Here is a 27989-nt window from a genome sequence, read left to right on the forward strand (position 1 = left end):
AAATGTGATGACCAAAACAAAACTGCAGACAAGCCCCATAGTTTCTCGGTTTTTTAAAATTATTTATTCATTGAATGATTTTAAGGTGTGTACCACTACTCCAGTTGGGTAAAACCACATTGAAGAATTTGACTGTGGGTCTTTAGATTCAGCCAAATGCTTTCCATTAACTTTGCTCTATAAAATACTAAACATTATAATTAAGTTTTTAATGCTTCAGCCATGCTCAGAACACTGCGGTATAAGGATGAGTTCAACCCACTCATGCCAAGTCAGGGTGACGGGGACAGATCTAACGAGCCATGATGTCTAAAAGAATCCGAGAATCTAGCTTAAAAAGATAAAGGGAGGTTCTGTTCCCCCCAAAGTAAACTGTTTTAAGATTCAGCCTATACTGCTTTCAAGAGGGGGGGGCATGGGGGGGGCGGAAATCAATGTTATTAAAAAAAAGTACCACACAATACTCAATCTTCCATGATTTGTTTGCATCTAAAATGGCACAATCAAAGCCTTCAAAAATCTAGCAGTCAGAACTAAGTCTTCCTATGAGAAGAAATCACTTTCCTTTCTACTCCTAGATCTTAGGGTTATCTTGTGCTGAGGGGGGCGCGGGAGAGATCAATGAGACAGAGCAGGCAAACGGGTTCCGGTGAGGTTGACAAACAGCATTTGAGATTAAATGCAGTGGAAAAAAGTAACGAGTGCTAAAGTTTTTAAAAAGTTTAATGGAGCCAATAAGGCATATAAATCGTGTTCTGGCAGACATAAGACCTGCTTTCTCTTACCAAAGAAAATGGCACATGTTTTATCAAAATTTTGACAATCAAGAGTAAAGGGTACTGAGATTAAGCGTCAGAGCACCAACTAAAACAAAAACAAAAAATTTTTTAAAAAATTGTTTTTCAACTCGGAGGGAGGAACTAGAACCAAGGCATAAGGGGGAGGTTTTACATCTGTTCCTCAATCTCAAAATCCTTTAGGAAGAGGAGTTCTGGCCACTTGTGGGCAACTCTTCACACCACCAAACGCCAATTCCAGAATCTAAATTGACAACGATAGAAAAACAAAGGTAACTCCAAATGCATTTCTGGGCATATTCCAAAGGGAAGCTTAAAAGTATTCATAATACACAGGCTTGTCTGTTTCACGTAAAATGACAGATTGCTGTAATTCTTCCTGCTATTATATTCAAACAAAAACTGATCCACTTTTGTAAAGATTTGGAAACACCGCACTTTCGTTCCTGGTTCTAGTACGGAATGGACTTTTTTTTTTTTTTTAAATAAGGGCTAAATCTATAGTGAGTACAGAACTCCAGCTCACACATTCCATTCACCTCCCACCCAGTCAATGAAGATTATGGTTAACTCAGTAAAGTTTCTTCACAGAAAGATTATTATTAAATGGCTGAAGGAATTGCAAACTTTAACAAAGTGCTGTGAGTAATTACTGGAAAAAACCCTTACACTGATCTGCAATGGTCTTTTCAGGATAAAAACAGGAAGTTAACTGATACTGGACTACAAGTTTGCAAGGAAACATTTTCACTGTCCTACTTGATATATAATATAATAATATGATAGAATAAATTACAGTACCTGGCAGGCTGACATCAGTTCTTCATCTAAAAAAGACTATCATTCAGTTCAAGATATTAAAAATGAAGAGGAAACAATCAAACATGCTCTAAAACATTGTGGCTACAAGAGGTCTTATAGGGACAGAGGATCTACTCGTAACCTTTATTTAGGTCTACCTAACATCTAGAGAGCCTCCATGCGATTCCATCTCTTCCAGAATGAGATTCCAAACTGCACTTGTTAGGGGAGAGGGACTGGAGACGGCTACTTAAGTTCTGACCACGTTATTAGCAGATAAAAGACCTTTATCTTCCACCATTCCAATGGAAACTGCACACAAAATAGGGCATTCATGAAAAATGTACTACAGGACATAAGAGACTGGAATAGCTACCCTCCCCCACCATCCGTCTCCCTCTCGCTAACACTGAACCCAAAAGGAAGCCCATCCTCCAACTTCATGACCTCTCTACTTCAGGTCCCCCTTGAATGCAGTCTATGTGTTTACATTTACCATAAGGAACAGTACCCTGCATGGGAAGTAGTACTCGTCTTAGAACGGGAGTATTTTAAGCCTACGGGGTCTGTCTGGGGGCAATTTAATAGTATTGCTACTTTTAGAGCGCTAACACACACAAAGTGAATCCGTTAAAGTTCTGTGTATTGATTCAATATTAAGTATTAATTGCATGACCATCATAGCACCTCTTTACATCACACAATCACCAGAATTAGAAACTGCTTGGAAAACGAAAAACAGGGCACAGTCCAATTGTTAGAGGTCGCACGCTGGGACTCGAGAGCCCAGGTGCATGATAGAGTGCTGCATAGAAAAAAAAAATTAAAAAAAAAAATAATAATAATAATTTTTTAAAAAATGGAAGCCTGCAGATTTGACAAGGAAGCCAAATCGTGGGTTTGAGATAATTTTAGGAACCTGGCAATACTGTTGAAGCAAAATACTCAACACAGCAGGAAATGGACCAAAGGGGGGAGGTGGGGGGGCAGGAGCATTCTATAACCAAATAAACATCTGATATTTCCTTTCCCTTTGAGAATAAATACAGTTAAGGTCACTTTTAGCCTTGGAACGGATATATGTTTGCCTATGATGATCTTGCTAATGACTACACGGTATCTGATGTCCTCTGCTAGGATTATAGTTTTAAGAAAGCCATAGTTACAAGAGGCATCTACTGTAAATACCTAGAACTTCCTTTTATGGCAACCACTATAGAATTCACTTGTCTTAAACAGTGAACAAGGGAAGATGGCCTCATGTTTCCTTTGCAATAATAGTATATGTTGAGGATCAAGTGGCTTTCAAGCAGCATGGTGGGTGTGAAAATGTTTGCAGTTTAGATCATTCTGTTGCGTTTATGGGTTGGTGAGTCTGTAATGACATCGCCACACTGGGCTGAGGTACGCTTTCTAGTTCCACCATTGTCCAAGTGGAGTGCCATTTCTTCTGATATGAAAGTGTTCAAATCGACATCATGGAGTCCATTTCTCCTTCGACTAGCATTCGATCCACTGCTTACATGTGTAGGAGAGCCTGGGGTACTCGAACGCACGCTTATACTAGCCATTGCACCACTAAGACCTAGGAAGAAGAAAAAAGGTTTTAGAGTTGCTCAATTATGGAACCCTCTCGAAAGCAACCCACTTTACGTTCAATGTCTCATAGGGTCAAAGGAGGCCTCCCTGTTTTCTTAAGGGGGTCACCAGAGAGCAGTTACGTTTTCTTCTGGAAAAAACAAATCGCTGGGCTCTTGACGTAGGAGAGGTTTTATTGGTAACACTACCAATATTTACAATATTGGTAATTACCAATTACTAGAAGTGTATCAGGTTGCAAGCATCATGCTAGGTGTACATATTTATCACAAAACCCTCCCATCTACTCTACCAATATGTATGTTACTTGTAGCTTATGGCTGAGGTTAGCAGATGCTTGCTTTTAAACAGGACCATTTAGTTATGCAGTCACCATCCCCTACAGATCCTTCCAGTGTGTGTATGTGCACACAGGGGAGGCAAGCAATCATCTCCAGGCCTGAGTGGGCTTCTTCCAACTACCTCTCCAGATGAGTTGACTTTATAAATTTATCATCCAAAACAGTGCACTCTTGAACCCAAAAAAGGGGTCATTATTAAAAACTGTGCTGGGACATCGAGTACAAAGTCAGTCTGCCCTTGGACAAATCAAGCTATATCGTCACCCACGGTCTGGACTGTATTTGGTAGACACTCCTTTGGACAGTCTAACTTATTACCATATATAATCCCTCAGAGAAGGGAACACAAAGATGGCATAAAAAAAAAAAAATCCTGCTGCTTTCAAGGTTGAATTAAATCCAGAATAGACCTAGCACTCATCGTTGGACACTCATTCCATAGACTCTTGAATAGCTAAGGAGGCAAACATATGTTCTGCTCTGAAATATACAGGATAAACCCGTGACAGGCCCAAGGGAGGCAGGAAACGTTAACCACAGCGTTGAATTTGAAAACTTCAACATCACCAACAGTGGCTATACCTTATGAACTTCCCTTTGCTATGCCAGCCTCATACGGGGATTTTGTTATTGCTGGACTGAATTTATAGAAAAGGATCTAGCACAATCTATGTTCCCAAAGAACAGAACTTAGATTTTAGAGTAAGCTTACAGGTTGGCTTGGTAGGGGCCCATTTTTCCTAATCTTATATGCCCTGTAAATGTGATTGAAATTTAAACATTAAGTTGAGAAAAAATTCTCTACTTTCTACCACATCAAAACTATTAATAAACTCCCTCCCACACTGTTCTTACGCTGCAGATACTCTGAGCATGCTCAGCCCCGTGGCCTCAACAGTCTCCCTCCATTAGGTTGATCCTACTCTGCAACCCAATTCCCTGCCTGGTACCCAGAAGCCCCCTCACTGTTCTCTCTATGGAAGATGTGTCTTCCCGCTCCAGTGGTGACCAAAGGATGATCAATCACAAGCCCCTCTGTAGCTCCACACGGTTCCAAGGCTGGTGTCTATTTTAAAAACATTTATATAACAAAGGCACTAATCTTGGAGCACTTCCTGTGTTGGGCACTAGGTACTTTTAAATTTCATCCTCCAAATAATCCTACAACATCTGGATTACCACTTTTACAGATGAGAAACCAAGATTAAAAGGTTAAGGAAGCGACCCAAGGTCACACAGCCAGTGAGCAAGAGCAGGGACTCAAACTCAAGCCCCAGCGAAGATTTCCCCTTCACTGTGACCCTGCCCGTTCTTAAAGTCAACATTTCAGTAGGAAGTGGCCACAGCGTCTAAGGTCTGGCTTGCCTTAGGCTTCACTGAACAGTTAGTTCCTCCCTTCCTGCCCTCTGCGCTCCACCTGGAGAGCGGATGTGCGCTGCCAGAGCAAAGGACCTGCGGTTCCTTCCAAGGGTTGGGCCTGCGCCTCCCTTCCAACATTTGCTCCTGCCCATGAGGCCTCTAGTCCTTCAGCAGCTCCTCCCAGCGGAGGCTTCTTTCCTGGTTCTCCTACCTCTCTCTCACTGGCTCCTCTTCCCTCCTGTTTGAAACGCTCTGCTCCTTCCTGTTCTCCAGCCTGTCGGTTCCTTCCTCAGTGGCCTCTGCAGGCTTCTCTTCTGCCCCTGATAGGCTGAGGTCACCCACAGTGGTGCCCTTGACCCCTCAGCTGACCTAAAGGCATCGTTTTCCACCGAAGCAGGCATTTCTCCTAAGCTCAAGGACACATCCATATTTCTAACTGCCTGCTAGACATCTCCAGTGTTAACACCAAAAGGGTACTACGCTTCCTCCTCAGCCCACACCAGTTTATTAAACATACAGGAAAAGAAGGAAAAGCCACATCCCGGGCTCATCTTAATACAGCGCACTAGGATCCTTTGTCTTTTCCTATCGACAGGGTCATTTCCTATCTAACTAATGCACATGGTGCCTGGCACAAAGCAGTCACTGAATTCTGAAAACAGCAGAGTGCTTCCAAGTCCTGCCCATTTTGAAATCCACTGAAATCCAAAGCTGCTGAGGTTTATTCACCTCTCCAATGCCTGGAAACAAACCCAGGTGGCCCTCTTAACTCTTTGCCATCAAGTTTTAAAAAACTCAAATACTCCCAAATTGCTGGCAATTTTTTCCCAGCTCTCCACCAGTTTGAGGAGAGAGCTGTGCTTTCTTTTTTCTAACCTACCAGCCCGTAACAAACTACTAAAAGGTGTCCATGAACTTAGACAATAATCTTTTCATAGCTGTTTCATAATGCAGGAAGTCCTGAGGTAATTACACTGTAAAATGTGGGTCTTCAGCATGAAACTGGGCTACTTCAATAATTAAAACTGAGGATCCCTTTATCATTTGAAACCACCAAAAGAAGTCCAACAATCCCCACCCTTCCCGCCCCAGAAGCCCTCTTGTTAACATGGTAACATGTTTAACACCTAAGGACAAATACCCAAGGCTCACAGAATACTCCACCAGAAGAGAACAGGCACATCAAGCAAATACTTCTATTTTGTTTCCACTGCTATGCTCCATGAAAAAGAAGAGATATTAAGTTATCAATTTCATCAATTTGAAAATTCCTAGAAAATAGCAATCTTTTCTGTTGGGTGTACAACTCAGGGCTTAGTTTGGAAGCTAAAGTCAAGTCACAATGTGCCACATTACCTGCTTCCTATCTACTCTCAGCAGTGAAAATTCTTTTCCAATTTTAGTGATCTAAAATCTTTCCCAAAAAGACTTTTTGTGTCAAAAAAAAAAAAAATTAAGATGAACAACCAAAAAATATATTATTTTAAACAGCCCAAATTTTATTTTATAAACCAATGACAGCTACTGGAAGATGCTTCAGGAAACCTTAGCTAAGCCACATGAACAATCAGGCCTATACAAGTACAGAGTCTGAACATGCTTCAGAACTAAAAAACTAAGTTGTACGGCCCAAGGGCATACAACTTAATTTCTACCAAAACACACTTTTTCAAAAAGGGCTATGGGAATATCAATTGACAAAAGCAGCAGAACAAGTAGTATGATTAGACAGAAAAGTCTCAATTGCTTAATACAAGATTAAACTCAATCAGTTTTAAGGTTTCTGCATTCATTTTAAATGATTAGTGTAGGAGTAGGGGTAAAAAAAAAAAAAAAAAAGATTAGATGATTTCATACTTTGAAAAGAAAGCTCCCACTGGAGCTAAAACAAAGGCACAGTCCAGGTTATAGGAATCTAGGTTACATGGTCAATTGTTAAAAGTAGCACATAACTATTATTTTCATTCCAAGTTCATGCTTGAGATAGTTAAGAAAATCCTGTTTTCAGAATTAATTACATGTCATTCCAGTTTCCCAGCATGGAGTCAGGTCACAGGCACAGAAAGAGCAAGTGCAGAACGGGTTCAGCTCCCTTCCTCCGTCGGCAGCCCGAGGCCTGGGGGCTGCATCTACACTGTCTACTTGCTCCCCAACCTCCTTTGGCCTGTGAGGGCAGAGGGCCAGCCCAGGAGGAGAAAATGCAGCTGTCATTAGGGTTGATCCACTTAGCACAGGCTCAGGACCCTGGGCAGATCTGCTCCACCAGTTCTCCCATCTCCAGTATGAAAATGGGGGGGGGGGGGCCTGGAATCCCCGCCATTTGAACAGAGTGATAACTTCCTGACTGGAACACCATGACACTGGTATTCTTGCATTTCAAATGAATCGCACTATTCAGTGGGTAGCGTTCCCTCTGCAGTGGTGTTCTGAGGTTTTAAGCAAACAAGCACTGTGTGTAAAATGTTGTGTTTTTAAAATGCACCAGGGAATAAGTTCAAATCATTAAAAAAGGAATTCTACTAAGATTTTAGTAATTTGAAGTAGATACCACTCCCCACCCCAATATGTAAATTGTAATACTGAATTTTTATTGAAGTAAAGCACACTAAATCAAACCAGTTACAAAGATACATGTGTCACACCAAGAAAACATTTTCAGTTATGCTGACAGCCCAATGCTTTCAAATTTTTCAAAGACAGTTTTAATGCCATGGGAAAAATGCTCACGACGTTAAAATGAAAAAGGCAAGATACAGTACCATATATGCAGTATGATCTCAACTATGAAATAGTTTTAATATTTATACATTGAAAAAAAGACTGAAAGAAAATGCACCAAACATTTAACTGTAGTTATCTCTATATAGTGGGATAACAAGATATTGAGCTTTTTACTTTTCGGAAATTTTCAAAACTTTCCAAGAAAGTGCTATTTATAAAACAGGAAACTAGTGGAAAAATTAAACTCAAATGTTAAAGTGCTTTGTAACTATCAATACTAGGTGTGTAAACGGAATGAGGCATGGCTACGAGGACTCCTTTTCACGTCAATGAAAAAATGTCCGACAAAATTGTACTGCAAGTTCAAAATCAATTTCGTATCACTGACGTTGGTAACTTAATACTTAAGTCCTACCCCAGAAAACTTCAGCAACTAATATCTAATCTTAATATACAGAAAATGCCACTTTTCATCAAAAATGTTAATGCTATGTTAATTGCCTTCATTGTTCTTGTTCTCAAAAGCTGGCTTGAACTAAGGCCATCATTTAGAAATTCCAGTCTGCAGAGGAATTTTAATTAAAGAATCTTTGAAGTAATCAATTTTAAGCAATTAAGTGAGGAGATTGCTTTGGTGCATTAATCTCTTACATCTTAATTTCCACATAAGTTTTTAAAATATTTTACTGTTAAGTAAGTATCAATGGTGCTGGTATTTCAGGAAGACGCAGACTGCAACAGTCAACAGGCATCTATGAAGTCCCTACTACTGCGTTCCACACGCTGTACCAGAAGTACAAACACGCAAGAGAAGGAAGGACTTCGAAGACAGATGATCAAAATACCCTATAGGTCAGTTCCAGTTAGTCCTCTGCAACAGAAAGTTACAAGGAGTTTCGTGTATAGCATGCCAACAGTGTAAAAATACTTAACCTAAACATCTGTGTTAGCTATCAAACATTTGTTTCTATAATATTTAGCTCTATGGATGGAAGGGGACAAGAGGGAAAGGGGAAGAAACAGAACCAAACACAAATAAATCCCTCTTAAATGTATTGGATTTCAGGTGTCTAGCAAATTCTATCAAGAAGCCTTGTTCTCACCAAAATCTCCTCTTCGGTATCACTCTAGTGCACACAGGTCCAAAAATGTTTTCCAACAAATTAACAAAAGCTACAAACACCTGTCTGCTCAGAGAACAAAAACCCTATTGCTTCAGGCTATCTGGAATCCACAGATTTCCATAAGCACTAGAAGAAGGCATCAGTTTTATACACTGAGTATGACAAATTAGGAATTTGCCTTACATTTTTTCTAGGTAAAAGTTCCTATCTGACCTTTTATGGTTTTCTGAAAAAGCCCTATACCCAGTTCCTCCAGACCCAAGAATCTTTCAAGCTATTGTATCACAGGCCCCTTCCCCTAGCCTCTAATCAACTGTGCTTAGTACTTAGTGTTAGGTAAATGCTGGGCAATGGAGAGGCTACAGAATGACAATACATACTTTATTTTTAAAGGACCACCACTTCCACAGAAAGAGCTGAAATGCAGAAATCAGAACTCTTAATACCACATCCACCAAAAAGGGAGGGTTTCAAACCAGAAAAGGGTTCAGATGTCAGACTTCAATACTAAGGAGCTGCTGTCTTAACTAAGTGCTTTCTTTGAAACAAACTTTTTGTTTCTTTCCTTTGTTTGAAATTCTCCAGGGCTACATTAAAGGCTAGCCTGCCTAAGCCCCTTTCACTACTTACACCAGGGAATGGGGCAGCCCACTGCCTTTTTGAAACTAATTTAAACATGAAAGGAACTTAATACTTGGCAAAGTGAGATCCTAAAGCCAAATGCCAATGGCAGCAATTCCCAACAGCGCCTACGATGACACAGACTGTACATGCTAGGGCCCTCTGATATGAATGGATGGAATTTTACAGAAGAAACAACCCAGGCCTAGTAAGCTTGGTTCCTAAAACCTCAGTCAAGAATGTCATCAAAATGACATTTGGAAATAAAAACCAAGTGTTTCTGATCTGTACAGAAGAGTCTGAACCACAGCCAGGAGCCTCCAAAGACCATCTATGAGATGACGTCAATGAGGCGCTTTGAGTAAGAGTGAAGTCTGCCTTGGCATCCAGCTGCTTCTCCCAGCCTGGTCTCTTTCTTCCCTTCCATGAACGCATGCCCCATTCCTCTCTGGACCCTTTTCACCTAACCCCCTCCCCAATAATGAATAAAACTCAGAAAGAGGAGACCGGATTTCAATCTAAGGCTTTCCAGACACAACACTAGCTTGGGTAAGTCAACTGAGAATCTGTCCATCCAGTAGAAAGAGAAAAAGCACCAACTTCACTGGTTTGTATCAACATGAAAAATTAAAAAAAAAAAAAAAAAAAAAAAAGATCCTAGCAAGTAACATAGTAATTAACAGTAATTTTTACATTATCCTTCCCCTCTGGAGTGATATGTGCAATTTAGAAGGTCACCCTTACTGAAGGGGGGGGGGTGTCTTAAGAGGCTATCCAAACTCTAGGTCTACTTTTGCACTGAAATCCACCAAGAGGCAAAGAGGGTGCTCACAGAACTAAGCAGAAGTCCCCCTTCTCTCAGGGTAAGAAACAGTACAGTGAAAGGGTAGGTAGGTACTTTGCTTAGTTTCTCATTCAATCTAACACCCTACGAAGAGGAGGAGACTGCCTTGCAAAAGTTAACCATCAGGGTGCCTGGGTGGCTCAGTCCTTAAGCGTCTGCCTTCAGCTCAGGTCATGGTTCCAGGGTCCTGGGATGGAGTCCCATATCAGGCTTCCTGCTCAGCAGGATGCCTGCTTCTCCCTCTCCCATTCCCCCTGCTTGTGTTCCCTCTCTCGCTATGTCTCTATCAAATAAATAAATAAAATCTTAAAAAAAAAAAGTTAACCATCTTGCCCAAGGTCATAGTGGGAATGTAGCCTACCTACAAGAAAGCGTAACTACTCTTCCTACTAAAGTGAACCAGAAATACAGGTCATGAACAATTCATCCTCAATCCTACTTAACAAGATTTACTTATAGTGAAAATGCCAAAAACAGAAAATTCACGTATGGAGTGATATCTTTAGAGAAGAAAATTCTTCTTTCCCACCCTCCCTGGGGGAGGGACCACAATGTAAAAATGTGTAGGAAGCACAATGGTTAAGAGCATGCACTTTGGAGGCAGGCAGATCTGGAATATCTATTCTACCACTTATGAAGCCAAATAAGCCCGCTCTCTTCAACAAAACTGCAGTAACTCCAGGCAAGTGAGAATTAAATGACAACCTCCTTAGCAGAATATGCAGGCATAAAGTAACACTAACATAGCTGTAATGGTGCCATCATCTTCAAGCCCGGTTCAAAGTATCAGTTGTTCTAATTTAAGTAAGGAGTTTCCTCTAGCTCTCCTAACGTACACACCATTCCTTGTACCCCCGCTGCAATCATCCTGGGATCTGTTGATCCTCAATTCTTCCTGAAGGTTCTTTACCTCCACTGTGTTGTATCCATCCATGTAACAGACCTCTGAACTCTGTTCAACTCAGAACACACCTATGCCAGTTTCTTCGCCAGATTCTGTTAAAGCCAAGAGCTTTAAGACAAGGCCCTGCCCTCAGGTACTCCTAGTCTATTGGGAGGGACAGCCAGAGAAGCAAATCCAAATGGGAGAAGACTAAAAGCTCAAGGAAGGCTTCAGAAAGGAGAAGTGCAAGAAAGCTTAATTTTAGAAGCTTAATTTTAGAAGAGGCGCTTGATCTATCTTTAAGTATAAGCAGGCAGAGAGAAAGATCTGGAAAAGGGCAAGGAGACATTCCATAGATGAGGCCATATGGCTAAGATATCTGACCCAAGGTCAAGACCCACCCAAGGTCAAGACCCAATCAGAAGGACCTTATAATGCCATGCTCAGTTCTGACTTCAACCTATTAGCCATAAACAAAAGCTATTTTTCACTGAAGTGACAAGATCAAAAACACTACTCCAGTGGTCCCAGGAAACATGGACAGGCGACTGGGTCATCTCAGGGCCAGGAAGCAAGAGCAGGAAGGAGATTATTCCAGAGCCCAGGGCTCATCTCCTCCAAAGACTCTTCTCTTAACGCACAGCCAGGCCAGGCCACACAGTAAAAGGTCCCTTTCTGCCTCTGGAGTATCTTTACACATACCACATCCCTGGCATTAAATTACCCAAGTATGTGTTGACCTCAACAGAAAAGTACTCCTTCTTCATTTATACATTTCCAGAGACAGCAGAGAATCTGCCATGTGTGCATCTGAATGGCTCAATGAGGACAAGACAGGTATTTGCTAACGGGCTGGAACTACTCTATGTGAAAGAGGTCTGCAGGGATGCTGTGGTGTGGACATCCACCAGAGGACAACGGTACACACACACCAGGCAGTCAGGAACAGGCTAAACTACAAGTAGAGGGCCTTGTGGGAGGTGGTTAGGGCTTAAGATACGGGGAGTGTAGGGGCCACCTGGGTGGCTCAGTCAGTTAAGCAGCTGCCTTCAAGTCAGGTCATGATCCCACGCTCCTGAGATAGAGTTCCACGATGGGCTCCTTGCTCAGTGGGGAGCCTGCTTCTCCCTCTGCCTGCTCTGCCTGCTGTTCCTCCTCCTTATGCTGACAAATAAATAAAATCTTAAAAAAAAAAAAAGTGGTGGGGAGTGTAAGCTAATCAGTGGAAGAGCCTGAGGGGGTGGGGATCGAAGCTGAAAGAACATAGGAAGAAAAAAAAAAAACCAAAAGGAAAATTCCACATGAGAAAGAAAGGATGCCTAAGAGGTAGAATCAGAAAGGGATACGGAGAACCACAAAACAGTCAAGAGGATTTTAGGTCCATCTGAAATTGTCTATTACATTAAAAAAAAAGGAAGCAGGTACTATTCAGTACTTGGTAACTTTTTGATGTACTTATTTTAAGACAAGAATTAAAAAGGCAAGGACATCAGTTTATAGTACATGCTTTTGTATTTCTCAGACTTCCTGTTAAGTTTAATATCCAGATGACTAGATCTCATGGTACACAGGAAAAAAAGCAACCCATAGTGGAGACGAGTGCCAAAATAAAGTGGATTATAGTCTTTAAACCTCAGTAACCAGGAGATTTGTCTGTAACTGTTTGATAACCACTGATATATGTATGACTGAAACTGCATTAACTCCTAGGCTGACGAGGTACTAATCAGAAGACCTTACTCATTACCACACCCTCAGTGTCTACAGGAAATAAATGCTGTTAAGTATCTTATACCTTTGTCATTTTTCTTCAAATAAAATGTGTAATTTGGGTGTATGTAGGTAGGTGTGTTTGGTACAGGAGAGTACTTAGGAGCCAATTAAGAAAAACTACGGGGGTGGGCGCCTGAGTGGCTCAGTCAGTGGGGCGGCTGCCTTCAGCTCAGGTCATGATCTCAGGGTCCTGGAATCGAGCCCCAGGGAGCCTGCTTCTCTTCTCCCTCTGCCTCTGCCTACTTGTGCTCTGTCAAAATAAATAAATAAAACCTTTAAAAAGAAAAGAGAAGAAAAACTATGGGGGAAACTGTCCTCTCATAAAAAGGAACAGGATGATATGACCTCCTACACTCATGTTTGCGGTTTAAAAACTTAATAAGTATACTTCAATATGCAACTCTTTTCCTAAGTCCCCCTTCCTTGTAGGTCAAAATCTCATGAATTTAGACTCTCCTTCCAATGCAGATCCCTAAAAACTTCAATATGACTTCAACTACATTTCACACATCTGGCTAAGCAATTATATGCAAAACTAAACTGACAAGAATGTACTTCACTGAAGATGGCTCCAAATACATTGTAGGAGATCTGGACAGCTTTCACTTCAATTTAGACTATCCAATAATTCAGATCACAAGGACACCTGGTTACAAAGTTGGTCATTAATCTGCCTTACAATTTAGTCAACAATGCCCTATCATAAGAAATCATTCCAATCTCAAACCAGACTAGCATTCTCCTCAACAGACTGATGTTCTCCAAAACCACTAAGTGCAAAACTTGGTGTAATTTATGTTTCTGTATACTCTTCCAAGGGGCCAAATTACCTGACCACTACAGGAATTCAGCGTAAGAACCTTAGGACTAGAGTACACAGAGTCTCCAGTATATGGTACTTGAAGGCTATTAAAGGGAAAGGTTATTTGCCTACACAGCTTTATTGTTCAACTTTCTCGAACTTCACAATTTAAATGCAAGTCAAGATTATGAAGTCTCTTCTTAAAACTACATTGTCTTAGTAAATCCAAAAATTCACAAAATGACAAATTACAAGCTGAACAGTCAAAAAAAGGCGGGGAGGAAGAAGGGGGCGGGGCAAGAGAGACCTGGCACTTTTTACAAGGTATACAACTGCACTAAGATTTTATAACAGGAGTGGCATTTTTGTGTCTTAAAACTATCTTCTCAAGTATAGTATGCTACAGAAAAAAGAAACTTAAACGAGAGAGGTATGGAATGAATCATAAATACACCTGATGATAAAGAAAATCAGAATGCTCAGACACAACCACATCCAGCCCTACTGTGCGCAGACAGGCCAGTCACCTGACTGGCAACTGACAAATGACTTCCAGTCATTTGTTCCAAACTTAATGGTGAAAGAGGTGAACTCTGGAACTGAACTGATTAAGAACAGATCGAACTCATTTTTGCCTTGAGTTTGAGAAGTTCTAATGGCATGACTATTCCCCTATATTAGAAACAGCCACCAATCCTAAGTACTGCATCCACACATCAGGGACTTTCCTGCAATAAATGTTTTGTGTTTTTAACTTAAACTATCAGGAGGAAAAAACATTTTTTTCCAACCCCATGATCTGAATAGGGTTTTAGGTAAAGAATCAGGGTCCACCAAAGAGAACAAGAAATCTGCACAAGCCTTAAAGCTTCAAGGACATAAAAATCCTCTGCATTTATATCCCATCCTTTTTAATACCAGGCTACTTAGTTTTAGATGACCTACTATGGCCCAGAAATGTTCGCTTTTAACAGGCCTCCTGACCTAACTCACTAATTACTTCTCTCCTGGAAGTTATGTGCACCACGCATGTTTCCTGTTCAGTTCCAACTAAGTCTCAATACTTCATTGTTCTTTTATTAAACGTATAAATGCATTGAACGTCTAGTAAGTACCTCTTCCAGGTCTACCTGTAAATCTGTATTAGAGAGGATCAAACAGCAGCAGCCTTGTTGACTACTCACCCCAGGCTTCTCCAGTAATACTTAAAGCCCTTAGCCAAGAAGGCCTTCTTATGGCCTGGGGAGATGGTGATTAAGACTGTCCTGACAGTCCTATCAAAGCAAGGATCTAAGGAACAACAGATGTCAAGGAAAGTCACTTATTCTTATTCTTCTTACATCTATCCATTCCCACTTGGGTCATCAACTCTCACCTTTTTAGGCACACTCAATAATTCAAAAGGGTCAAAGGGAGTTCCCACAAGAACAGCCCAAAAATTACCTGCCTCATTTGCCTGCCACTGACCAGACTCTCACGGCAGTCAGAAATGTACTAGAATCTTAAGACACAAGAACTTCCTCTTTGACTCAGAATAGTAAGAAAACATGTACAACAATAAGTATAAAGCAGTAAGGTCTAATCAATGTTGCAAAAGATTCTGTTATTGTGACACTGATAAGCTCAAACTAGCTTTCTAAAAACATTTTTTAGGATGGGCTAACTAACATTCAAAAATTGCCCACGTTATGTTCTTAGCTTACATTCTACTTAAACATTTCTAGAGCACGTAGTTACTATAATAGACAAAACACAGACAATATTATCTGGACCTAAACCTAGATGTGAAAATGGGTCCACAGGCACACTCTTAACCATTTTTCCAAAGAAATATGTTTAAACGGCTTTACCATGCAGAGCTATGGCTTCCCGGAAGGGTTGCAAATCAGTCTCTACAGATGAGCTAGTTTCCGTTGAAGTAGCTCGGTTAGGGGACACTACAGTCAGTCTTGGGGGAGCTCTAGAGTTTCGTGGTGGAGGAACTTTTCCACACAGGAAGCTGATCAAATCTTCTCTACGAATAGTTCTTCTGCGCTTTTTAACCCAAGCCAACACATCCTTATTGCGTCGCTGATAGCCAATCTGAATTCCAATATCAAAACTTCGCTGATGAGTATCCACGCTTTCTGTTAGAGAAAAAAGAACAAGAAAAAAAGAGACAAAATGATCAGTAGAGCCAGGATCCATTCTTTTCTGAAACAAAACCACATGACAAGTTAAACAAAATGAGTATCATGAAGTATATGGGGTTCTCAAACCTTAATGGCAATCCATTAAACAAAACTGTATTTCATCCCTGTTTGAAGTGTTACACATGGTATTTAATCTTAATGGTCTAAATTCAGAGATCATGAAGTCCTACAGCTTCTGCCTGGTTCTTTAAAAAACAAATAAAAATTAACTTTTTTAGGTTTATTTATTTAAGTGACCTCTACACCCAATATGGGATTTCAACTTACAACCCCGAGATCAAGAGTGGCACGCTCTTCTGACTGAGCCAGCCAGGTGCCCCCCAAAAACACTGATTTTAAATAGAAACAAGGACTATTTCTTGTTAGCCGAGTTACCATTTTTAAAATGCTATTCCCTTTAAAATCCTGCTAAGCTTAATCAAATTAAGCTAGCTTGTTTAATGCTACTAATGGTGGGTAAATTATTAAATGTCTATTAGTACTATATGCTGCTTCACCTGTGAAAAAAGGTAGTAAGGTAGTAAAGTAGTAAGTAAAAAAGGTAGTAAGAAGACCTGGAGGGGGGGGGGACACCTAGATGGCTCAGAAGTAGAGCATGCGGCTGTTTACTTTGGGGTCATGAGTTCGAGATTGACACTGGGTGTAAAGACTGCTCAAATTAAAAAAGAAAAAAAAAACAAAAAACAAAAAAACTTTGAAAGTGGTACAAAGGTTCCCCTATTGCAAAAAGAGAACAGCTACTGAGCAACTCTAGCAAGGTCAAAGAATACACACAAGACCTAAAATTGTGCTCCAGAGTCTGTGGCTATTAACCACTAAGCTCTACTCGCCTGCAGAAATGCGAATTCTCACAATTAATCCTAAGTAGGAGCATCATATCATTCAACAGATGACTACATACTACATACACATCACTCAGGCCACCTGCATTTACTGTATCATTTTGGGAATGATACACTCCTAACAGGTTCAGCACCAAGAATTGGGAACACACTGAAGGCAGCAGCCAACATTTTAGAAATCAAGAGGAAAAATTAATTCTGACAACTCAACACCAAAAGCAAACAGCACAGTGGAAACAGTCATTCATTCCCTTCATATACTTTCTTTGTGCTTCCAGTTGCCAACAGTTTCCCATAAGTCAATCACTCTTGAAAGACCTAACTTAAAAATTTCTCAGACTGGCCTCCAGTCTCCCTGTAAATAAATACTACCCCTGTATATATGTAACCCACATTTTCAGTAAATGATTCCTGACCTACTGGGAAATTTAAGTCACTGCCATTTATTTTTAGTTGAACTGCTAAGCTCACAGAAACTCAAAAGTATACCTTTAATGACATTAAAGACAACGGTTCTATCTATCCCTGGGCTTTTGTAAGAGCAAGAATTTTTCTGCAGCACAAAGAATCATTCCTCTATTACTTTTCTGGGCCATGATTTCTTTTTAAATTACTTGTCTGAAACACGTAACTCAGAAAGGGAAAGGAATAACCAACAGAGTTGTTTTCCACAAGCACAATAATCCAGTACAGAGGATCCCAAGCTGCATGAATTTGCATTATTAAGCAAGAGTGCAGGAGGGCAGCACAAGCAGAACTTTATCAGAAGGCCTATTCCTTAGATGATCAGTCCTTATTGCTGAAAACTTTTCCAAACAAACAAAAAAAAAAAAACGGAAAACCTTGTCTATGGGAGCACTCTTAAGATTTTTTTTTTTTAAATTTGAGAGAGAGAGATCACAAGTAGGCAGAGAGGCAGGCAGGCAGAGAGGAGGAAGCAGGCTCCCCACTGAGCAGAGAGCCCAATGCGGGGCTCCATCCCAGGACCCTGAGATCATGACCTGAGCCGAAGGCAGAAGCTTAACTCACTGAGCCACCCAGGCACCCCTGGGAGCACTCTTAAATAAAACAGTCAACTCCATAACAACTTTGAGAACTGGATTATTCTTATTCTAAAGACATAAAAAGCACACGTGGAATGAAGTAATTTCTCCACTTTCTCATTACTAGAGTAATGGTCAAATTACAATGTGAACCAATGGCTTCTGATTTATCAGTTCATCATAAACAAAGCAAGCATAAACTCCATTTTAAAACAGTGGCAGCCTGAGTGGCTCAGTCATTAAGCGTGTGCCTTAGGCTTAGATCATGATCCCAGGGTCCTGTGATGGATCCCCTCATAGCCCTCCCTGCTTAGTAGGAAGCCTGCTTCTCTCTCTCCCACTTCCCCTGCTTATGAACCCTCTCTCAGTGTGTCTCTCCTTATCAAATAAATAAAATCTTAAAAAAAAAGGGGGGGGGGTAAATAACATTAGGGCACCTGGGTGGCTCAGTCAGTGAGGCCACCTTCTACCTTCAGCTCAGGTCATAATGTCAGGGTCCCTGCTCAGTGGGGTGTCTACTTCTCCTTTGCCCTCTACCCCTCTCTCCCCCCAACTTGTGCTCTCCATCTCTAATAAATAAAATTTTTTTAAAAAGGTAAATAACATTTAAGAGTGTAATATAACATTTTCCAATCTCTTAAAGACTTAGAGAAAGGCAACGGTAGGAGTAGATAAACTCAACATAACCTTGGTAAAGCTGTATCTAGAAGAGTGATTTTGAAAGAGCTCAAAGCATTTGAAGAGAAATCAAAACTGTGAGCAAAACCCACAGCACCAGAAAAAGGAAACATGTAAAGTGTGAACGTTGACGCAACCAGGATTCAACAAAACTGCCCCACCTGAAAGAACTGTTACACTCAAACTTGTAAGTGGAGAAGCAGGTTCCAAACAGAATGACCAAGGAAATTGTTTTTCAAGAACCAGACGGAAGGAGGCCCAGAACTGTAAGCAGAGAGGGAAAACACTGCAGGTATAGAAGGACTATAAGAAACAGGTCTGAAGCAGGTCTGTGCAGTGTAAAGCCAAGATGAAGCGGGCATGTAAATACACAGCTGCCAAACCAGATGACAAAACCTCCTCCTTCAACTGAATGCAGAACTCAAGAGCCAAAGGGAGAGGACTACCTGAGGCAGTTTTTTAAAGAACTGACAATACAGGGAATAAAGTTGCTACATTTTGGTCTGAGGACAAAAGAAGTTCCAAAAAATCAGATCTGCAAGGGCCTGAGGCTTTTTTTTTTTTTTTTTTAAAGCAGGCTCCACACCCCAAAGTGGGGTTTGAACTCCTGACCTGAAATCAAGAGTCACATGGTCTGACTGAGCCAGCCAGGAACCCCAAGGGAGGGCCTGATGCTTCAATCACAGACTTGAACAAAGCTGGAAAATGCAATATTCAGTGGTTTACATGAAAGACCGTTATCTAAGTAACCTGTGATGCTCTTTTATTAAAATTTACACAACTTGGGTGCCCAGGTGGCTCAGCTGGTTAAGCGACTGCCTTCGGCTCGGGTCATGATCCCGGAGTCCTGGATCAGATGGAGTCCCGCATGGGGCTCCCAGCTCCATGGGGAGTCAGCTTCTCCCTCTAACCTTCTCCCCGCTCATGCTCTCTTTCAAATATATAGAATCTTTAAAAAATAAAATTTACGCAACTAAAAAAAATTTTTTTATGTGACTGACCGATCATTTCATCTAAGAAATTCTGAGCAAGTCTCAACATCAAAACCAACCGAGAACAAACTAAGGATCAGGTACTCCACAAACACTGACTTTTACAGATTAGAAAGTACAGAAGACAAAAGCAGACAGGACATTTAAGATCTTCAGGTACCTACTTCGGCACTGCCTGGGCAAGATTTGGTTTTATACCATTCACAGAATATCCTGAAAGCCAAATCAATAACCTTACCACCCCCATTAATCCCATTTCCGTTATTTCCCTATAGAGAAAATCTCATGTTGACACAAAAGCATTTCAAACACAGTCCTTACATTTAGGACTTTAAACAGTTAAGTGGTTGAAAATAAAACCCTCCTATCAAACAGGAGAGATGTGAATACGTACTGGAGAATCTTAGGCATGACTGTACTAGATTTTAATGTAATCACAGGCTGATTAAGTGTACAGCAGCACAATAAATACAAACAGGGATGGCTTTCTCAAGGCTCTCTGCCAAAAACTACCCGGAATACATCTGAACCTTGACAAACAGACATTCAAATTCTAGAAATGCAGAGCACAGAAACTGTGGGGACAGTCTTATGTCCAAAATTATTTTACTGAAGCCAAAGCCATTGGCAAGCAGGGCCCTAAGTTTGAAGGTTAGGCAAACCCCAAGGGCATCAAAATGTCAATCTAACCTTTAAGCACAACAGTCACTTCCCTATTCAGGAAACAAACTGACGCAGACAAGTCACGGGAGATGTCCCATGTTTCTTATGTTTTTAAAAAACTGTTTTTGCAGGGCACTTGGGTGGCTCAGTCATTAAGCGTCTGCCTTTGGCTCAGGTCTTGATCCCAGGGTACTGGGATCGAGCCCCACACTGGGCTCCCTGCTAGGCAAGAAGTCTGTTTCTCCCTCTCCCACTCCCTGTTTGTGTTCCCCTCTCTCACTGTGTCTCTCTCTGTCAAATAAATAAATAAAAACCTTAAAAAAACAAACAAAAAACTATTTTTGTATAAGCAGCTGAAATGGAATTCCAGATTTTTAGAAGTCTAATCCTCTAACCACTGGCAGGGGCAACAGGCACAGAATCACCTAATTTCTGAGACGGAGACCAAATGTACAGCTTTCTTACATGATATACAGACAAGATTAATCCAATTTCACTATTTATAGTTTCTGATACAATCCTTTTGAGCTGGCCAGAGCAGACATCCCAATTTCTTAAACAAGGAACTGGAACTGAGAGGCTCAAATGGCCTTGCCCGAAGTTAGGTAAGTGACAGAGTTCCTTCTATAAGGTAGTTCTTCCCCAAAACAAGAGAAACTATCCCCCATCCGCCTTAGAGGACCTATAAACTCTAAGAGCACACTGCTAGATCAAAGCAACATTTCAAAAAAATACTAATGACAAAATATTTGAACTTAGAAATTCAATTTGCATTAACTAGTCATCCAGTCTGCCACAGGGGAAACAAGTATTAAAAGTGTTTCATTGGAAACAAAGATTTGAATTACAGGCAAAATAAAACCATTTTCCAACTGTTTTGAGAAACAACTCATGCATTCTCCAGCAATGAAGTATCTGAAAATAGGCACCAACTTCCACTATTTAGATACTTACTTTTTTTTTTTTTAAAGGTTTTATCTGTTCATCTGACAGACGGAGATCCCAGGTCTGCAGAGAGGCAAGCAGAGAGAGAGAAGGAAGCAGGCTCCCCGCTGAGCAGAGAGCCCGATGGAGGGCTCAATCCCAGGACCCTAGGATCACGACCTGAGCCCAAGGCAGAGGCTTTAACCCACTGAGCCACCCAGGCGCCCCCCACTATCTAGGATAATTCCTTAATTTTCACCTAGCACACAAAGAAGGACAGGAGCCAGAAAAGAAATGTATGTAGTAACCCCATGTGTCTGGCATCCAACCTCATCCTTCCTTCTCCTACCTAAAAGTACTTCCAAATTTGTTTGGATAGCTTTGGGGCGAGCTTCCTCCACATTCAAATGGTTTAGTCTGAACCTAATCTGCATAGCCCCAGACAGTAGCTAGGATACTGGTTCTGAGTAAGCATGTGACCCAATTCTGGCCAAGAGACTATAGAGCAGGACAGTTTGAGGCACTGACTGAAGCTAATCCTACCATTGGCCTTTGGGTCGGAGAGAAGCCAATCCATGTTCACACCAATGAAGCCTGCCTGACTTGTACTTTCTGCTTACCTGCAATCAAAACATCCTTTTATAGAAAAGTTATGCCGAAGACAATGTCTTCCACAAAAACTTAACACACCATCTACAGATGATGTTATGAATGACTGAGGCCACTGCTCCTTATAGAGCAAAAGTTAAAGAATAAAACTTAAGGGATGCCTGGGTGGCGCAGTAGGCTAAGTGCCTGCCGTCAGCTCAGATCATGATCCAGGGATTTTGGGATGATGCTTCTCGTCTCCCTCTGCTGCTCCCCCTGTTTGTGCTCTTCCTCCCGCTATCAAATAAATAACTAAAATCTTTAAAAAAAAAACAACTTGAGATTTAGAGTTTCTAATTATAATCCAAAGGTGTTGTGAACAAAGTCTCAAAGCTCAGTATTATTTTTTTTGCAAAAAGAAGGGTCACAAACCAGATCCACAAAGTCAAATTTTAAAAGAGATGAAATTCTGGGGCGCCTGGGTGGCTCAGTGGGTTAAACCTCTGCCTTCGGCTCAGGTCATGACCTCAGGGTCCTGGGATCAAGCACCGCCATCAGGCCCTCTCCCCAGTGGGGAGCCTGCTTCCCCTCCCTCTCTGCCTGCCCCACTGTCTACTTGTGATCTCTGTCAAATAAACAAATAAAATCTTAAAAAAAAAAAAAAAAAAGATGAAATTCCACTATCTCCAGGTGGAACACGCTTTCTCTGACCATTTGTTTATATATGCCAATCACTCACCACCAAGCCCACAAATTTCCAGCATGTCCTACTCAGTTTCATTTTACCTACAGTCTAAGATGGCCACGCTGAAGTAAGAAAGCATGTTATAAAGGGATGTGGCATCAAGAGGCCTCAAAAACAAGGACTTAAATAAAAGGCATCATACCATTTTTCTCACCTGGCGATTCTATTTAACCTTTAGGGAAAGATGAAGAAGGAAAGCACCACACGACAAAGCTTATTCACAAGAAGAAATACAAAGATAAAAAATAACCTAGAATTTCTTGCTTTCATCTTAAGGACTGCCCATAGCCACAAACACCTGGAAAACAGAATTATAATAACATGCCAGAACCAGAACTCAAACAATCTAGCAGTAGATGCCCTTCTAACAATGCTGGGCTTCTTCAAGCACTGCTGGAGTAAAGATGTTCCCTGGGCACATGCTGGTCAGAGAGAGAACAAGGAACATCTTTCAAACACACAGTATCAACAGAAAGCTCTCAACAGGGGTTCCTGGGTGGCTCAGTGGGTTAAATTCTCTGCCTTCGGCTCAAGTCTTGATCTCAAGACTTGATGGAGCCCTGAGTCGGGCGGTCTGTTCAGCAGGGAGCCTGTTTCCCTTCCCCTCTCTCCCTGCCTCTCTGCCTACTTGTGATCTCTGTCAAATGAATAAATAAAATCTTAAAAAAAAAAAAAAAAGAAAGAAAGAAAGCTCTCAACATATGTCATAGTACTGCTCAACATGCAATGAAAGTTATTAAAAGTGGAGACAAGGGTGCCTGGCTAGTTCAGTCGGTAAAGCATGTGACTCTCGATCTCAGGGTCGTGAGTTTAAGCCCCACGATGGATGTCGAGCTTACTTAAAAAAAATAATAAATTAAATTAAATTAAAAATATTTTTTAGTAAGTAGTTAATTAAAAGTGGAGGCAAAGAAATGGAGCTAACCATAAAACAAAAGTCAAAGAAGAAAAAGACATCAAAAAAACCTGAGAGAACAGGGGCACCTGGGTGGCTCAGTCCCTTGAGCGTCTGCCTTCGGCTCAGGTCATGATCCCGGGGTCCTGGGATCAAAGCCCACATCAGACTCCCTGCCCAGCAGGGAGTCTGCTTCTCCTTCTGCCCCTTTCCCTGCTTGTTCTCTCTCTCTCTCTCTCTCAAATAAATAAATAAAATCTTAAAACAACAACAACAAAACCCTGAGAGAACAAACCATTAGGGACATGCTGAGAAGTGGCCCTGGGCCATGTGATCAAACACTGGGTCAAGGACGCTGGTAAAGAGGTAAGGCACCAGCACCCACCTCAGGCAGACCACCGGGGCTCCCAAGATAGCCTTGTCCCAGAGGACCAGCACCAGTCCAACCTCTCTTCTGAGCAAGGAACCCAAACAGAAGAAGTTGGTATTAAACAAGGAGAACAACTTCCTAATGAGGAGTCTGGAGACCGAGATTAAAAGTAGCGCCCAGGAAAATGCAAGGAGGGGGCTTTAAAAGGCAAACCAGCAGGTATGGTTAAGTATTTCCCAGGTAAGCATGAATCTGGGCTAAATTAAAACCAACACGGTAACTTTTCACTCCGCTCTTCTGTTGCACATATCAAAAAATGTACTAGGCCAGGAACAGAACATAAGTGAAAACTAAACAAACATCACCCTTTTTAGATCTACCAAATCAAGACTTTTTTCCTCCCCTTTCCAAAAGAGGATACCAAAGTCGTGCCCTACAACACGGAGTAGCAAGAACCACACACTCCATATTTTGCTGAATTCTGTCCACACTAAGAGACAACTCACTCTCCTCCACATCCTCCCAGCCAAACCAAAATGACTGAGCCTTAGACTTTTCAAAAGCACAAAAGCAATCAAAAGGGGCCCTCAGCTAGGCTTTTACCTCAAATCTGAACTTCCTATGTGTTTCCTTTAGGAGCTATCAGAAACCTGGCATAAGTGCCAACCTCTCCCCAGTCTGCAGAACAAGCCATTTTCAGCTTGCCAGTTAAGTGTATAATCAGAAAAAAATACAGCAGCACTACCCTTTAAAGAGACCCCATCCCATTATCTCCCCCCTTGTACATAATATCTAAATATTTAATCGGAGCTATGAACAAGAACTTAGATTTACCACTACACGTAATGCTGCATGCGCTGGTGACACTACCTTGCTAACTACACTGGTTCTATTTAAGGTATCTAATTAATCCTACAGCTGTAGTCCTGTTCTCCAAAGACTTCACCCTGAAAAAGAGAAAGGTGAGTATCTCTGCAGAGCATTACCTCTTTTCTTTCAATCAGGTAAGAGTATGTTGCTACACTACCAAATTTCAGGAACCACAACTCACCTTTCCTACCAGGTAAAAAAGGATGCATTTACTTTTAACAAAAACAGGATATAAAACAAAACCAGTTCTAACAATCTAACACATTTGCAGTAACAAGAAAATTTATTTCCATTTTTTAAAAAATGAATGTCTCAGGGTGCCTGGGTGGCTCAGTTGTCGGGCGTCTGCCTTACGCTCTGGTCATGACCTCCCAGAGTCCTGGGTTACAGCCCAACATCAGAACCACAGCAGGCTCCCTGCTCAGTGGGAAGCCTGCTTCTCCCTCTCCCACTTCCCCTGCTTGTGTTCTCTCTCTTGCTGTGTCTCTCTGTCAAATGAACGGATAGAATCTTTAAAAAAAAAAAAAAAATTGAATGTCTCTCTCATTAAATCAGCTGAACAAAAGAAAACTAATAAATTATAAAAAGCAATTTCAAATCAAGCAATCCATTTTGGGGATTATTTCAGAGTTCAGCTTCTAACCCATCTTCTATTTTGAAGCAGTGTCAGCTTTAGTCCTAAAAAGATAACATAAAACAGCACACAACAGCACCAAAAGTTAAACAGAAAATCTAAAGGATGTGCATGTTTTTGTATGGCCTAGGCAAAGAGAGGCATACAAAAGCCACCAAAAATGGTGCCATCCCCACCTTCAAGAAAAATAAATTGCAACAAACAAATGGATAAACTGTAGCACCACACACAGAATAGAATGCTACTCAGACCAAACAAACAATAAACCAACAACACTGGGGTCGGGGAGGGGGCCAAAATGGACACCCAGCTACTTATTAACACCTGCAGCATGTACACCACGGAACACGGGAAGTTCATGAAGCCAGGCACAAAAGACTGTGCCATAAGGCTCTATTCATGACTTTATGGATACAGGAAACCATACATACAACAGTCACATCAGTGGTGCCAGGGGCTCGGGTTGGAGATAGATGCTCTATGCCGTCACAGTATATGTTGTCTGTCAAATTCAAGCTATGATTCTTAAAAGGGTGATTATATGGTATCCAAATTATACTCCAAGAAATGAGTCTCTAAAACAGGTTTTAAGTATTATTCCAAATTCTCTGGATGAAACCAAGAGACAATCCAGACAATGCTGAAGACCCTCTAGAACTGATGGATGTTAAATTTACTCAAGAGTCAAAATTTAAGGAACTCAGCTACATAAAATCAAAGTTTGACCACTGGGGCACCATCTGCGTTTCCCCTTTCTCGCAGGCCTAGACTATGAGTTCCTCCTTCCCTAAAATCAACATTCTATTCACGTTTCACTTTATGTTTTCAAATTACTAACCCAAAAAACTGCAAATTCCACCCACGATGCCTCACAATAATGTATTTTTCTTATAGAATGCTGCCATTATTCTTGGGCAAAAATAATACAGGAAGGTGCTCCACAGCTTGTTTTAACCTTTGATCATTCTGAAATGCATTAAGTCCATTACTGTTATATGCAGCTTCTCCCAAGTTTGAAAGCATTTAATTTAATTACATTTTTACTAAGATTAACAAATTCAAATCCTTTCTCCACAGACACCCTGTCCCGAAGAAGCATCAAATCCAAATTTCCAAATCTTCAAAATCATTTGAGACATAAAACCTAAAGCCGTGGTTACTGAGAGCACAATAAACAAGAACACTTACTTACATATCTTCACGTCTTGGGGAGGGGTGAGGATTAGCTCCAGAAAAACACTACCATAAAACAAATCTACCAACGCAAACTCTGATCACGCATTTCCTGCCAACAATATACAATCAGATATGCGGTAGTTTTGAAAGCAAACGCGACGTTGCTAGGAAGAGCAGTATGTTAATATGCACAGATTAGTCCAATCAGCTCGTTTTCAGCGCACTTAAATGCTACGAAAATATCTCGGTCTACGCTGCCTAACTCAAGACTCTTTTCCGGGAAGTGCTCACCTCCCTGTGGCACCATGAACTCCCTTCTTCCCTGGGTGCCCTCGCCAGTGAGAGGCAGCAGGCCTCGCTGGTCTCCCAGCTCGGGGCTTCTCAACCCCGCACTACCGACACTTGGGGCGGGGGAGCCTGTCTTGTGCCACGCAGGATATTCAGCAGCCCTCTCCTAGGGATGACATGCAAAACTGCCCCCAGTGTCAAACGCGCCCAGGGGGGAGGACCGGAGGGGGTCAAACGCCCCGGCTGAGATGCAGGGATATAGGAGACCATCCCCGGAGTTCTCAACCGACAAAGTACTCGGGGCACTTGGTGGCCGGACTCCGCAGCAGCAAAGACTCCGGCAGTCTGGACCCGGGGAAGGGTGTCCAATACGCTCGCAGCGCAGGGCTCAAACCCTGACACAGGCTGCCCTTCCCCTTAGCGACAATGCAGCAAGGTTATCTTTACCTTTATAGAGGTTGGTGACGGCGGTGGCTGCGTTTTGGAAGGGGACCCAGAGAGAAAGTCCTGGCTGCTGACACACTCGGTCTGAAAAAGCGGAGGAAAGAGAAAAAACACACAAAAGACACAGAAAGAGAGAGAGAGACACAGAGAGAGAAGATGTTATTTGGGCGTCAATCACTCCGGAACGGCCATATTAGGTTTCGCCATTTTGTTCCAAGGCTTCAGGATCCCACACTCAACTGCGAGAACTGCAGGAAAGGGGTCGCGGCGGGAGCAAAGGCGAGCCGCGGGGCCCAGAGGCGCAACCCCGGGACCGACCGCGGCCGAGGGAGGCTCCCCCTCCCAGTCCCCGCCCGGAGGCCGGCTTCGGGCACAATGGGCCGGCCCCGCCGCCTCCCTTCGCCATTTTGTGACCCGGGGCCCCTCCCCTCCCCTCCCGGCCGGGGGGCGCCAGCAGCCGGGCCTCAGCCGCGGGCGGGCCCCCGAGAGCGGCCCCAAACTGGAGCGCCCCCCGCGCCGGCCCCCGGCTCGGCCGCGGCCGCCCGCCGGGCCCGCCCCCTGCGCCGCCATCTTGTGGGGAGGGGGCGACGAGGCGGCGGGGGCGCGGAGGCCCGGCCCGGCTCGGCTGGCGGGTGGGCGGCCGCCCTCGGGGTTCTCCACCGACCCGCGGACCCCGAGGCGCGTCGGCGGCGGCGGGGGAGGCGGCGGGGCGGCGGCAGCGGCAAGATGGCGGCGGCGGGCCTCACCTTTGTAGAGCTGGGCCACGGCGGTGGCCGAGTTCTGGAAGAGGTGCCACAGCTTCTGCTGCTTGTGCTCGGGCTGCGCGGCGGCCGCCGCCTCCTCTTGCAGCTCGGGGGGCAGCTGCTCGTCCTGCTCGGCCTCAGCCAGGCACTGCCGCTCCCACTTAGAGAACCAGTGCTCCGGCCCGTGCTCCTGGATCTCGGCCTCGCCCTCCTCCTTCCGCTCCTCCATCCTCCGCG

At 42.5% G+C, this 27989-nt stretch overlaps 1 protein-coding gene across 4 annotated transcripts; it reads right to left on the bottom strand.

Moving 5' to 3' along the window:
• Positions 1-45: 45 nt before the first annotated feature.
• On the bottom strand, positions 46-27989 carry CUNH16orf72 (chromosome unknown C16orf72 homolog). 4 transcript variants are annotated; one of them, XR_006604344.1, is made up of 5 exons: positions 27756-27989; positions 27013-27093; positions 15516-15791; positions 1599-3183; positions 46-1041 (listed from the first exon to the last, which is right to left on the bottom strand). XR_006604344.1 is itself a non-coding variant. In XM_045072088.1 (4 exons), exons 1-4 carry the CDS (start codon positions 27979-27981, stop codon positions 977-979), a joined length of 648 nt encoding a protein of 215 aa, XP_044928023.1. In that variant the 5' UTR covers positions 27982-27989; the 3' UTR covers positions 46-976. The 4 variants fall into 4 exon arrangements, 3 of the variants coding, with proteins under 3 accessions (XP_044928023.1, XP_044928021.1, XP_044928024.1); XM_045072088.1 differs by lacking the exon at positions 1599-3183; XM_045072086.1 differs by having other exon boundaries at positions 46-3183.

Source organism: Mustela putorius, unplaced genomic scaffold (genome assembly GCF_011764305.1).
Source record: "Mustela putorius furo isolate JIRA1106 unplaced genomic scaffold, ASM1176430v1.1 tig00004007_pilon_pilon_pilon, whole genome shotgun sequence".
In the NCBI taxonomy this organism is placed as follows: Eukaryota; Metazoa; Chordata; class Mammalia; order Carnivora; family Mustelidae; genus Mustela; species Mustela putorius.